This window comes from Seriola dumerili, unplaced genomic scaffold, assembly GCF_002260705.1.
Source record: "Seriola dumerili isolate Sdu_G_001 unplaced genomic scaffold, Sdu_1.0 BDQW01000003.1, whole genome shotgun sequence".
Taxonomy (NCBI): Eukaryota; Metazoa; Chordata; class Actinopteri; order Carangiformes; family Carangidae; genus Seriola; species Seriola dumerili.
In genome coordinates this window covers 15,614,169-15,627,081 of record NW_019174258.1, presented here as the reverse complement: position 1 = coordinate 15,627,081, position 12,913 = coordinate 15,614,169, and the positions used below count along the sequence as shown (strand labels likewise).

The window sequence follows — 12,913 nt, the reverse complement described above, 5'->3', positions numbered from 1 at the left end:
CCACAAAATGTGACAGTGAGTCAAAAACTGCTGTACTCATGTAAAAAATGTTGATACTTCAATAACATCAGTAAAGAGAAGGTTTGGAGGTCAAATGTGAAGACATCATATGCACAGAGCTCTTGGTGTTTGAAAAGTATTTTTATATGACCTCCAATACCTTCAGCTCCCACCAGGGTTTTAGGATGTGACTGCTACCCTGAGACTCCGTCTGCTGTGAACTGAGAGTCTGAATAAATACCATTTTTCCTGTCCTGTTTTTGTCAGATCATCACTAAGAGATGACAATGCCCTGTGACCTGATCCAGAAACGAACCTGAGTCACTGTGGGTTTCATGGATCAGCTGTTACTGTTAAGACGTCAGCAGCGAAACACCAGACATGTGATATCCTTTAATAATAAACCACACTGAAAAGAATCTCATGTGATCAAAGTGTCTTTACTGTCATGAACCTATCGTACATGTCATTCACTAGAAGAAAACAGCACTATTGAAATATATGACAGTGTGACCCGCTCCTGATAATTACACGCTACGAGCGTTTATAAGAGTTCAGAAACATAGAGTAAAATATAACCATAGTATGAAGCACACTAAGTTGCAATTTGAAATCTTTTAGCTGAAATGAACTTGCAGGTGATAATTCATAACGTGTAGCCTAAATAACAAGGTTCAAGAAAAAGAAAAAATATAAAGACAATATTGCGCTTTAGTTTAACAAAAGTCAATAAAATCTTTCATCTGTGATCAATTTCAGTCTTTTTAAATGTTCGTGGCGGAACTGCCCTGTGGACAGTTTTCTGGAATAATGTGCACTCTTTGTGGATGTGTGCAGGAGTCCTGGCGAATTGTACCACTTGATCAATGTTCATTATGGCCCTGCTAATATTGCAATGCCCACTCTCTAATAAAAATGAAAGTGGCATTAACATACTCTCACATCTCCTACAGTAAAATGTTAACACTAAAATTTAAATATTATACATCTTCAACATCTAGCTCAACATTACTCTGTCAGCAAATCAGCAAGCAGGTAACTCTGGCATTGGCTGCACATTTCTTCAACCAAACTCAACAGACAGGCCATGCAGTGTCACATTCACAAATAACAACACTTAAGATAATGTTGCTAGCTTACTAAGATTGCTGGAAAAGATAAAATCGGACATTCAATTCCAGCTGCTACTACTTTGGTTACTCTCTAAATATTGGTTTGTTACCTGGATGTTTTACTTACAGATCCAAAATAGACAAGATTACTTTGTTGAATCACCTGTCATGTGCAACCAGAAGAGGCACGGGGACTTAACCAACTATGGTTTCTGAGTTGCTGATCATCTCTCTATTTGTTCAACTGAGATAACAAAGAATAAAACACAGTAAACATAATATTTATTACATTATCAACATTTTAACCCTTTATTGTCAACTGGGCTACAATAGCCAAATTAAAAAGTGACAGAGAGAGAGAGAGAAGAGGAGAGACCGAGAGAGAAGCTGTAGAGTGATGTGCAGAGTTACTGGATATCTCCTATGCTGATGATATCTGACTTTATATTTCTGCTCCTGAAATCCAAACAAAGATTCAGCAGATTTCTGTCGCTCAAACAACATATAACAATCAGTTTAAAAGCTCAGGTTTGAATTGGAGGTGAAAAAACGTTAATTGACCAAATATATTGAAAATTATAAAACACTGAAAATACACAAAAACAATTAGTAAGAGTTTCACCATGGCAGGGACAATCAAGTTGTATTTCATGTCAGTGAGAAAGAGACACATGATCATCTGTTGATGTTATAAAAACACAGATGGAAGCAGAATTTATTTGATGAACAGATCTTTATTTTGTGCAAATAGTGAAATAAGAAACATTCAGAAAACAAGCTAATAAAGAACGAGAACGAAAGCAGGGAGAGGGAGAGAAAGAGGAGAGAGACAGAGAAGAGAGAAAGAAAAGAGAGATGTGTTACAGAGAGCAGAGTAAAACCAGTCAGCAGAGTCCTGGTGAGTCAGGCGTCAAACTGGGAACACTGTCTCTTGTCAGTGTCTCTAGAGACCAGAGTCTGGGAGCCCTGGGTGGCTCACAGGTCACAGAGCCCAGCTGCTCACTGGTCTGCAGGAGAGCCTCAGGGTGCTGCTCCAGCTGTAGAGGCCGTCCTTCTCCAGCACCCCGGGGCTCCTGCCTCTCCTCCCAGCTGTGCTGCTGCTGCTGCCCTCCACCTTCCAGGCCAGACTCCAGTCTGAGGGGAAGCCCTTGTTGGCCAGGCACATGAGCGTGCCTTCCCTGCGCAGCTCCTCCTGAGGGGGCAGCACTGTCAGGGTGGGACGGGCATCAACCTAGGAGACACCAATCAGCTTAGAGGACAGGGACCACACATTCTGTCAATCAAACACCAGACACTTTGACACATTTACTTGTGTGACAGTTGATTTTCTCCTTAAAGGAGTTTCTGTCAGATGGTTTTTCCGCTCCACCAGTCACTCACTCACACATTGTTTCACTTCCCTTTAAGAAGCCTCTCATGCACATCAGCACAGAGACAATCATCATACATTTTCACCTGAAACATATCAACCTACACTGGAGAAACAAGAAGAAGATTTGGTAACAATCATGAAAAAACTTTAGGTTTTACATGACATGTTAGTTTAGAGGGAACACAAATAAATACATAGAATAATCTGACAAACACCAATTTTCTTCATGTGGAATTCAATTGTCATTTAACGTTTTTAAATGTTTTCAAATTACAGTGGATGAACAACACAATGAAGACTTTCCAACGTTACTTTCTATAACAGTATTTATATTACAACATTTTCCAAACCTCATCGAAATGAAGTGAATCATCATCTTAAAAATAAAATATCTTTTCAGTTTGATATTGAATGAAGTTTAGGAAACATATTTAAAAATAGAATTGAAGTTTGATCTTTTCTACAGTTGAACTTAAATTTCTGCATGACAGGAATGTAAAGAAAACGTTTGGTAAAGACTGCTCTGATTCACCTCCATGATGAAGGAGGAGAAAAAAAAACTTAAAGTGTTAGAAATAAACAAAATCATATTTTATCTGCTGCAAACATTAAAACTAAATTTAAAACATAACATTACATTAATTTCTTGTAGCATTGTTATAGAAACTTACTTCCAACAATCCAGTCTGGTTCCTCCACCAAACGTCCACCACAGTGATACAAAGTCATTGAGCCGTCGTACAAAAACCTCTCACTGTGGAGTCACGGCTCCCTGACCTTGAAACAAACACACTCACCAAAAATTAGTCTGTTTGTAATATTTTGGCAGCTTGATGTGAGAGAATGATAATACCACAAAATCCCAGAATGTATATTTTTCTATTAAATACACTGTAAAAATGGGTTGTAGAAATTAAAAAGCTGTAAAATAGCAGATTTAAAAGACCCATAAAATCCAATATAGTGTCACCACAGTATACACAGAATTAATGAGAAAATACCATGAGTCACAAGCAAGTATTACCCTAAAATAAATATATATTCAGTCTAAATGATGGCTTATGCTTGTGTACATTTAATCTGAGTCTTAGTTTGCTACAACTACAATTAATCATATTTCTAATGTATTAAATGATTCTACTGTCATGATTTAATGTAATCAAGACTATAAAACTAAAGGGATTTGTTCTGTTTATTTTCTATTTTCTAACAACAAGTCAGGTGAGTGTATTATTACAGGACGTCTTTGCATGGAAGAACATCTGATCTTGAAGTCTAAACTGTCCACATTCATTTGTGGCCTTAGTATAGTGGTAAATACAAAAGTGAATTAGGGGGAATTTACTAAAACAAATTCTCCAAGGAAACTCCTCAACACATCCTGATCAATATGCTGATAAATGATTGATCTGATTAATCAGCATCATGAGAGTGATCCAAGTCCCTGTTGGAGTGAGTCAGAGCATTTCCATAGAGAGCCACTTTGCATCAGCAGCACCATGCTCCAGTGCTCTGGGAGAGTTATAGTCCTGAGAGTTGAAGACTGGATGACTGACAGCTGTCCTTCATGACAACAGAAGACACAGAAATCCTCCTCATCAAAAAACATGACTTTGGTCTCCGTCCTCATCTGGACTCTCCTCTGCTGCTGCTTCACAGGTTAAGTCCAGAGAATCAAACTCCTCTCCTCTATCAACATCCGTCCCTCTGAAATGAAGCCGAAAAACCATGACGCTCTTTATGTTTCTGTCTCTGTCTCCTCAGAGTCCAGAGGACAGGCCACAGTGACTCAGCTGGAGCAGTGACCTCTGCTCTGGGAGGCTCTGTCAACATCAATGTAGGATCAGTCAGAATGTTATTAATTCTGACTCTGTGGAATGGTACCAACAAAAGCAGGGGCACCCTATAAACTGATGATTTACTGCGTCAAATCGCAGACATCAGGGATTTCCAGCTCGTTTTTACAGGCAGTGGAAGAAATACTGACTTCACCTTGACCATCAGTGGAGTCCAGGCTGAAGATGCAGCAGTTTACTACTGTAATGCCGACACAATATCAACAGCCAGTATCTGTTCACACAGTGAAAAGGCGTCGTACAAAAACCTCCCTCAGTCAGACTGAACAGAAACTGAACTGACTGCTGCAGCTGGAAGCTACTGCAGGAGACTGATACAGTTCACTGAGGACACACACACACACACACACACACACACACACACACACACACACACACACACACACACACACAGCATACCAGACTTTTGTTCAATGTAATACAGATCACTTAGGCCCTGTTCAGCCTGCCATCAACATGTGTCTTCAGTGATCTATCACAAGTGGTCAGTTCACACAAGCTTTAAAATGTGACTCATGTGAAATGTGATCATTTGTGATCAGATCTCACTTTGAGAGCAGTTTATGAAAAGAACTGAGACACATTTTACCAAGAAAAATAATGATAATAACATAATAACTTTTCTTTTTCTAACAAAGTTACAAAATGTTTTACAAGAAAATAAAACTAGAAAGAAGAAAAATCCAACTGAACATAATAAAAAGTGTAGACAGCATAATAAAAACTTCTCACATCAACATTATACAAAAAGATCTGATGACAGTATAAATGAACACGAAATCAGACATTACCAAAGACAAAGACAAGAAATGCTTTTGAGAAGAGATTGAAAGGACGTTAAAGAGTTATGGTGCCTAATTAGAGTCGGGAGAGAGTTCCAGAATGCTGGGCTCTAAGAGTAATGCCCAGTCACCCTTAGTCACAAGTCTGCCACAAAATGTGACAGTGAGTCGAAAAACTGCTGTACTCATGTAAAAATTTGATACTTCATAACATCAGTAAAGAGAAGTTGGAGGTCAAATGTGAAGGACATCATGCACAGAGCTGCTTGTGTTAAAAAGTATTTTTATATGACCTTCCATACCTTCAGCTCCCACCAGGGTTTAGGATGTGACTGCTACCCTGAGACTCCGTCTGCTTGAACTGAGAGTCTGAATAAATACATTTTTCCTGTCCTGTTTTGTCAGATCATCACTAAGAGATGACAATGTCCCTGTGACCTGATCCAGAAACGACCTGAGTCACTGTGGTTTCATGGATCAGCTGTTACTGTTAAGACGTCAGCAGCGAGACACCAGACATGTATCACTTTAATAATAAACCACACTGAAAAGAATCTATGTGATCAAAGTGTCTTTACTGTCATGAACTATCGTACATGTCAGCTTCACTAGAAGAAAACAGCACTATTGAAATATATGACAGTGTGACCCGCTCCTGATAATTACACCGCTACTAGGTTTATAAGGAGTTCAGAAACATAGAGTAAAATAACCATAGATGAAGCACAAAGTAAGTTGCAATTTGAAATCTTTAGTGAAATGAACTTGCAGGTGATAATTCATAACATGTAGCCTAAATAACAGGTTCAAGAAAAAGAAAAAATATAAAGAAAATGTGCCTTTAGTTTATCAAAAGTCAATAAAATCTTTTATCTGTGATCAATTTCAGTCTTTTCAGTCTTTTTAATGTTCGTGACTGCCCTGTGACAGTTTTCTGGAATAATGTGCACTCTTTGTGGATTTGTGTGGGAGTCCTGGCGACTTGTACCACCCTACAACCCGGTGGAATATTCAATGAATCAACTCTGGGTTCCAGGTTCCAAGTAGAATCACACTGGGAGGCTCACCGTCAATGGAATCATCTCCAGGAGTGTCTGTTACTCTGCCCATAAGACCTGACCTGTTTGATTTCGCATAGAGGACTTTAAGATTTTATCCAATCTATTTGTTGTACAACATTCATACTAAAGCAAAATAACAACAATGTAACATTAAACACCATATACTATATAATACTCAATGATAACATTTTCAAGCCTGGCATTACACTCAAGATCAATATCTAAATCATTGTACCATAATAACAGCATACATCATTGTACACTATAGTAGTAATTAAGCAACACAAAAACAAAATGATTAGGACAATAGCCATCAGCTTTACCTTAATCCAGTATTAGGAAAGATTTTAGCAGTATCAATGTTCGGTATGGACATACTAATATTTGCAATGCCCACTCTCTAATAAAAATGAAAGTGGCATTAACATACTCTCACATCTCCTACAGTAAAATGTTAACACTAAAATTTAAATATTTACATCTTCAACATCTAGCTCAAACATTACTCTGTCAGCAAAGTCAGCAAGCAGTAACTCTGGCATTGGCCGCACATTTCTTCAACCAACTCAACAGACAGGCCATGCAGTGTCGCATTCACAAATAACAACATTAGCATAATGCTGCTAGCTTACTAAGATTGCTGGAAAAGATAAAACCGGACTTCCAACTTCCAGCTGCTACTACTTTGGTACTCTTAAATATTGGTTAGTTACCTGGTATGTTTTACTTACTGTTTACTTTTTAATGCTTCTTTTTCCCCATCACCATTACACGAGCACATCTCATCTCTGTCTCTCCCACAACCTTGATCATACAGATACTTTGTGATCCACCTGTCATGTGCAACCAGAGGCGGGACTTAACCAACTATGGTTTCTGAGTTGCTGATCATCTCTCTATTTGTTCAACTGAGATAACAAAGAATAAAACACAGTAACATAATATGATTACATTATCAACAGTTTAACCCTTTATTGTCAATGGGTTACAATAGCCAAATTAAAAAGTGACAGAGAGAGAGAGAGAGAGAGAGAGAGAGAGAGAGAGCTAGCTGTAAAGAGTGAGTGCAGAGATTAACTGGATATCTCCTTATGCTGATGATATCTGACTTTATATTTCTGCTTCCTGAAAATCCAACAAAGAATTCAGCAGATTTCTGTCGCTCAAACAACATATAACAATCAGTTTAAAAAGCTCAGGGTTTTGAATGGAGGTGACAAAACTGTTAAATTGACCAAAATATATGAAAATTATAAAACACTTAAAAAATACACAAAAACATTAGCATAAGGTTTCACCATGGCGAGGGATCAATCAAGTTGTATTTCACCAACAAAATTAGTCTGTTTGTAATTTTTGGCAGCTGATGTGAGAAATGATAATATCCACAAAATCCCAGAATGTATATTTTTCTATTAAATACACTGTAAAAATGGTTGTAAGAATTAAAAAGCTGTAAAATAAGCAACATTAAAAGACCATAAAATCCAAAATAGTGTCACCACAGTATACACAGAATTAATGGAAAAATACCATGATGTCACAAGCAAGTGATTACCCTAAAATAAATTATATTATTCAGTCTAAATGATGGCTTATGCTTGTGTACATTTAATCTGAGTCTTAGTGTGCTACAACTACAATTAATCATATTTCTAATGTATTAAATGATCTACTGTCATGATTTAATGTAATCAGAACTATAAAACTAAAGGGATATTGTTGTTTTTTATTTTCTATTTTCTAACAACAAGTCAGGTGAGTGTATTATTACAGGACGTCTTTGCATGGAAGAACATTTCTGATCTTGAAGTCTAAACTGTCCACATTCATTTGGTGGCTTTTAGTAGTGGTAAATACAAAAGTGAATTAGGGGGAATTTACTAAAACAAATCTCAAAGGAAACTCCTCGAACACATCCTGGATCAACACTCTGATAAACGTGATTGATCCGTTGATAATCAGCATCATGAGAGTGATCCAAGTCCCTGTTGGAGTGAGTCAGAGCATTTCCATAGAGAGCCACTTTGCATCAGCAGCACCATGCTCCAGTGCTCTGGGAGAGTTTATAGTCCTGAGAGTTGAAGACTGGATGAACTGACAGCTGTCCTTCATGACAACAGATAGACACAGAAATCCTCCTCATCAGAAACATGACTTTGGTCTCCGTCCTCATCTGGACTCTCCTCTGCTGCTGCTTCACAGGTAAAGTCCAGAGAATCAAACTCCTCTCCTCTATCAACATCCGTCCCTCTGAAATGAAGCCGAAAAACCATGACGCTGCTTTATGTTTCTGTCTCTGTCTCCTCAGAGTCCAGAGGACAGGTCACAGTGACTCAGCCTGGAGCAGTGAGCTCTGCTCTGGGAGGCTCTGTCAACATCAGATGTAGGATCAGTCAGAATGTTCATGTTTGGAACAACTACCACCTTTTAGCCTGGTACCAACAGAGAGATGGAGAAAAACCTAAACTGATGATTTACTTTGCTACCACTCAAGTATCAGGGATTCCAGGTCGTTTTACAGGCAGTGGATCAAACTCTGACTTCACTCTGACCATCAGTGGAGTCCAGGCTGAAGATGCAGCAGTTTACTACTGTCAGAGTGAACACTGGTTGAATAGCAAGGCTGTGTTCACACAGTGAAAAAGCGTTGTACAAAAACCTCCCTCAGTCAGACTGAACAGAAACTGAACTGACTGCTGCAGCTGGAAGCTACTGCAGAGACTGATACAGTTCACTGAGAACACACACACACACACACACACACACACACACACACACACACACACACACACACACACACACATAGTTTATACTAATAATCTATATCTGATTATATAAATGAACATATTCATTTAAAAATATTTACAAATATTAATTAGACCTGTATTATTTATTTTTTACACATCACTAAACAGTTGAACTCCTGCTTTCATTGTTTGGGAAACCCATCAACATCTCGGGCATCATTTTTTTCACATCATCGTAAAACAGCCAGTATGCTGATTACTTTCTATTATACGTCACAGAATCTTCATCTTCTCTTTTTAAAATTATTAATAAGATCAGATCTTAAAACAGGATTTTTGTCTTCTCCCTTTTCAATAATTTGAGATGCATTACATAAATCTACGGTGTTTTCTATATGTAAAAGAAAAGTAAGATCATATTGAAAGTTGGAATAATTACCTCATGTCTGACTTTTCAAAAATCTAAAACCTCCTCCTTTCTTTCTGTCAATTTCTCATTTGTTTTTTTTTCAACTGTCATTCTATCGTCAAATGCCACTTTATCAATTGAAACATCAATAATATCAGAAACAAAATAAATGCATAAGTTCGTTACCATAGCATCTCCTTTTTTTCTCAAATAAAAACACAAATTTTCCATATAGGATAATTTACTACATGAATACATCCTCATTCAGTCCATAAACTAAGCTTGTATTTAGTTTACAACTACCTAAAGAAAACAATACCATGAAATACAGAATTTGTAAATACTTACGTTCCCTTATTTAACCTCGTAGTGCAAATGCAAAGAAACTATTGCACATTGCTAGTAATGACTGTCAGTTCAGTATAAATGCACAAGCTGAAGACCTGCAAAGTTTAACTAAGTGCTTACAATATAACAATTCAAAAGTATACATATCAAACAATAACACCAACTATACAAATGTTCTAAACTTGGTGGGGTTGGTACGATGGTTGGCCTAATGAGTTGTATGTGAACATCTGTGTAGGCTTCCTTTCAAGAGTGGACTTTCGACTTTGCAGCTGATTAGCCTGATCATCATTGGACTGCATACTGACTGAGGGGTTACCAGTCGATTGCCTCGATGCATCATGTCTTCTTGCTCACATTCTGCAGGGATTGGATCAACAGATAAGTGCTCCTCCTCTGCCTGTTCCTCCTTGTGTGTTCTGTGTACAGTTTCTCTGCTCTCTATATCAAACATATCCCCTCTTCTTTCACCGGCATGTACACTTCTGGTTTCTCTTTCAAGTATAAGTGGTTGGGTCGGTTCAGTTCTGTCAGTGGTTGTTACCTGATTATAGTGTCTCTGAGGCTCACATACAGGCTGTACTTGTATGCTCAAGTCCTCTCTTTACAGGTATTCTCAGCCAGAAAGGTGGTTCATTGTCATCAGAAGTAACACTGCTTGGGTTCCATTCACTCTGTTTCTTTGTATTTGACTGTCTGTTGTTCTTTGCTCTCTGTGGAAGTGGTTCCATTGATGGAGCTGGTAAGTGTCTTGGTGAGTCTCTCTTCCTTTCAATTGGTGGTTTCTGTGATGGCTGAGGTAAGTCTACTGGTAAGTCATTGACCAAGTGAAGTAGGTTACGGTGTAGTGTTCGTACTCTGTTTCCACCTGTTTCTGGGGTGACTTTGTAAACAGGCCTATCAGCAATCCTCTCCTTAACAACATGGACTTTGTCTTCCCAGTATGCTCTTAGCTTACCTGGCCCCCCTCAGGTTATGTACCAGGATGCGGTTATCTGGTTCAAGGACAACACCCTTCATGTGGCGGTCATAGTGTCTCTTTTCTTGAGAACTTAACTGTTGACTACTCTCAGAGTTGAGTCTGTAAGCGTCCTTCATTCTAGAGGCTCACTTCTCTGCATAGCCTCTGGGAGACGTGGCTTCTCCCCCAAATCAAATATCATGTCCACGGGAAGACGTGGGTGATGGCCATACATCAAATAGACGGGTGAAAACCCAGTCGCCTCATGTCTGGTACAGTTATAAGCATTAATGACTTGTGGTAGGGGTTCTCTCCATCTTTCCTTTTCTTTTTCCTCCAGGGTTCTGAACATTTGAAATAAGGTATAGTTAAATCTCTCAGCAGGATTTCCCTGAGGATGGTACGGAGTGATCCTTGAATGACTCATTCCACGCAGATGTTTTTGAGCAGTTCATTCTCAAATTCTCTCCCTTGGTCATTATATAATTTCCATGGGTAGCCGAACCGTGGGATGAAATCATCAAAGAGTTTCTCTGCAGCTGTTTTTCCAGACTTATTTCTGGTTGCATAGGCTTGTGCAAACCTGGTAAAATGGTCTACAACAACCAGAATGTACTCAAAGCCTCCCTTGCTAGCCTCCGACTGAAAGTAGTTAATTGACACAAGCTCCAGGGGTGAACCAGTGGTAATGCTCCCCATGGGAGACAAGTTTTTTCTGCTTGATACAGGGACATTTTCTTGTCATGTAAACCTCAACATCCTGTTTCATGTATAACCAATGGAATCAGTCTCTAGCTAGCCCCAGGACTCTCTCTGTCCCCATATGACCCATGTCATCATGGAGGTGTTTCAGGACCATAGATCGGTACTGGCCAGGCAGGACAAGTCGGCTCCGCTAACTGGTTTTCCTGTATAGCAGACCATCTTTGAGGTGGAGTTTCTCCCACTCATGTTTGCCTGAGTGCAGGTTGTAATTTTGTTCTGTACGCATCAGTGTTCTGGACCCATAGCCAATCACTCTGAGCTTCCCTCCCTAGCATTGGTATAGCACAGCACCAAGCCCATGTCCTGATCCGTCTGTATGTAACACAAAAGGGAGGTTAAGTCAGGATAACCAAGCACTAGTGGGTTGGACAGGATATGTACGAGCTGGTCCAGGGCTCTTTGGTGCTTTCCCGCCCACTTGATCAGGGTCCTGGATGACAGCTGTGCCCCTTTCCACCTCATTTGCCTGAGCTGAAGCATCACAGGTGCAGTGTTTTTGGCCAGAAAGAGCTCATACATCAGCTTGGTGACTCTAGATAAGTCTTGTATGTATGTCCGGCTATAGCTGAAGAGTCCTAGAATCTTACAGAGTTCTCCAACAGTGCTGGGGGTTGTACTTCTCAAAGCCTGGAAGGCTTCCAGATCCTTCAGGTCAATCCAAACTCCATCAGCAGAGACCAGCCTTCCTACATAACAGACCTCCTTTTTGAAGAGCTTGCTCCTGGTTGGCTTGAACTTCTCCCCGTGAGGTTGGAGGGCCCTCAGGACACATGCCAGTGACTCGACATGATCTTCATATGTCTTAGACTTATTTGTGACACTGTAAGCCATAGATGACAAGTATTTGCGCTAGATTCGCAGTAAAAATGATACAATTTCATGAAAGATTAATTGAGTACCAAACAACATCAAAGACACTGAAAGATCGATTTTTACGTTGTTCTTTATTGGATTAGACATCAAGCGCGCATGCATGCCAAAACTGTAACATCTGATGTAACATCAGATCTGAGAACTCTACTATTTACTACTGTACTAACACTATTAGATTTTAATGAACTGGTCTTCTTTGAACTTATTAATTGTTTAAATTGAAGTAGTAGAACAGAAAATTGAAAACTCCAAATTGAAAACCATAGGCCTATTTATGACAGCTGTTTGGAAGCACTGTGGAGAAAGAGGATGGAATCCACCGTGCCGGGGTTTAGCCTGTTTCGACGCGCTTCCAGCACCCGACCTGCTGAGCTGAAAGCGCGTTCGCTCGATGCGCTGGTTGCAGGAACACAAAGCACTGCTCTTGCCAGCATCGAGAGGAGAGGGAAATCGTGACGGTGACGTCTCCAAAAGCCAAGGACGTGTTCAATGCAATCCTCAAGACTGAAGTGCTGTGAGAGTGCCTGTGGTTGCAAAAGAGCACTGCATTTGTGACAGTGGTCATGTCAATAGCCTTTAATAGGTTGCATGCGATTTAGAGAATCTATATTGCAAAAGGTAATA

General features: G+C 39.4%; 1 gene segment (V, D, J or C); it reads left to right on the top strand.

Moving 5' to 3' along the window:
• The first annotated feature begins 8,289 nt into the window (after window positions 1–8,289).
• On the top strand, window positions 8,290–8,841 carry LOC111219750. The segment is given in 2 exon segments: window positions 8,290–8,388; window positions 8,495–8,841. Coding segments are annotated over 2 exon segments (384 nt in total).
• Window positions 8,842–12,913: the final 4,072 nt, after the last annotated feature.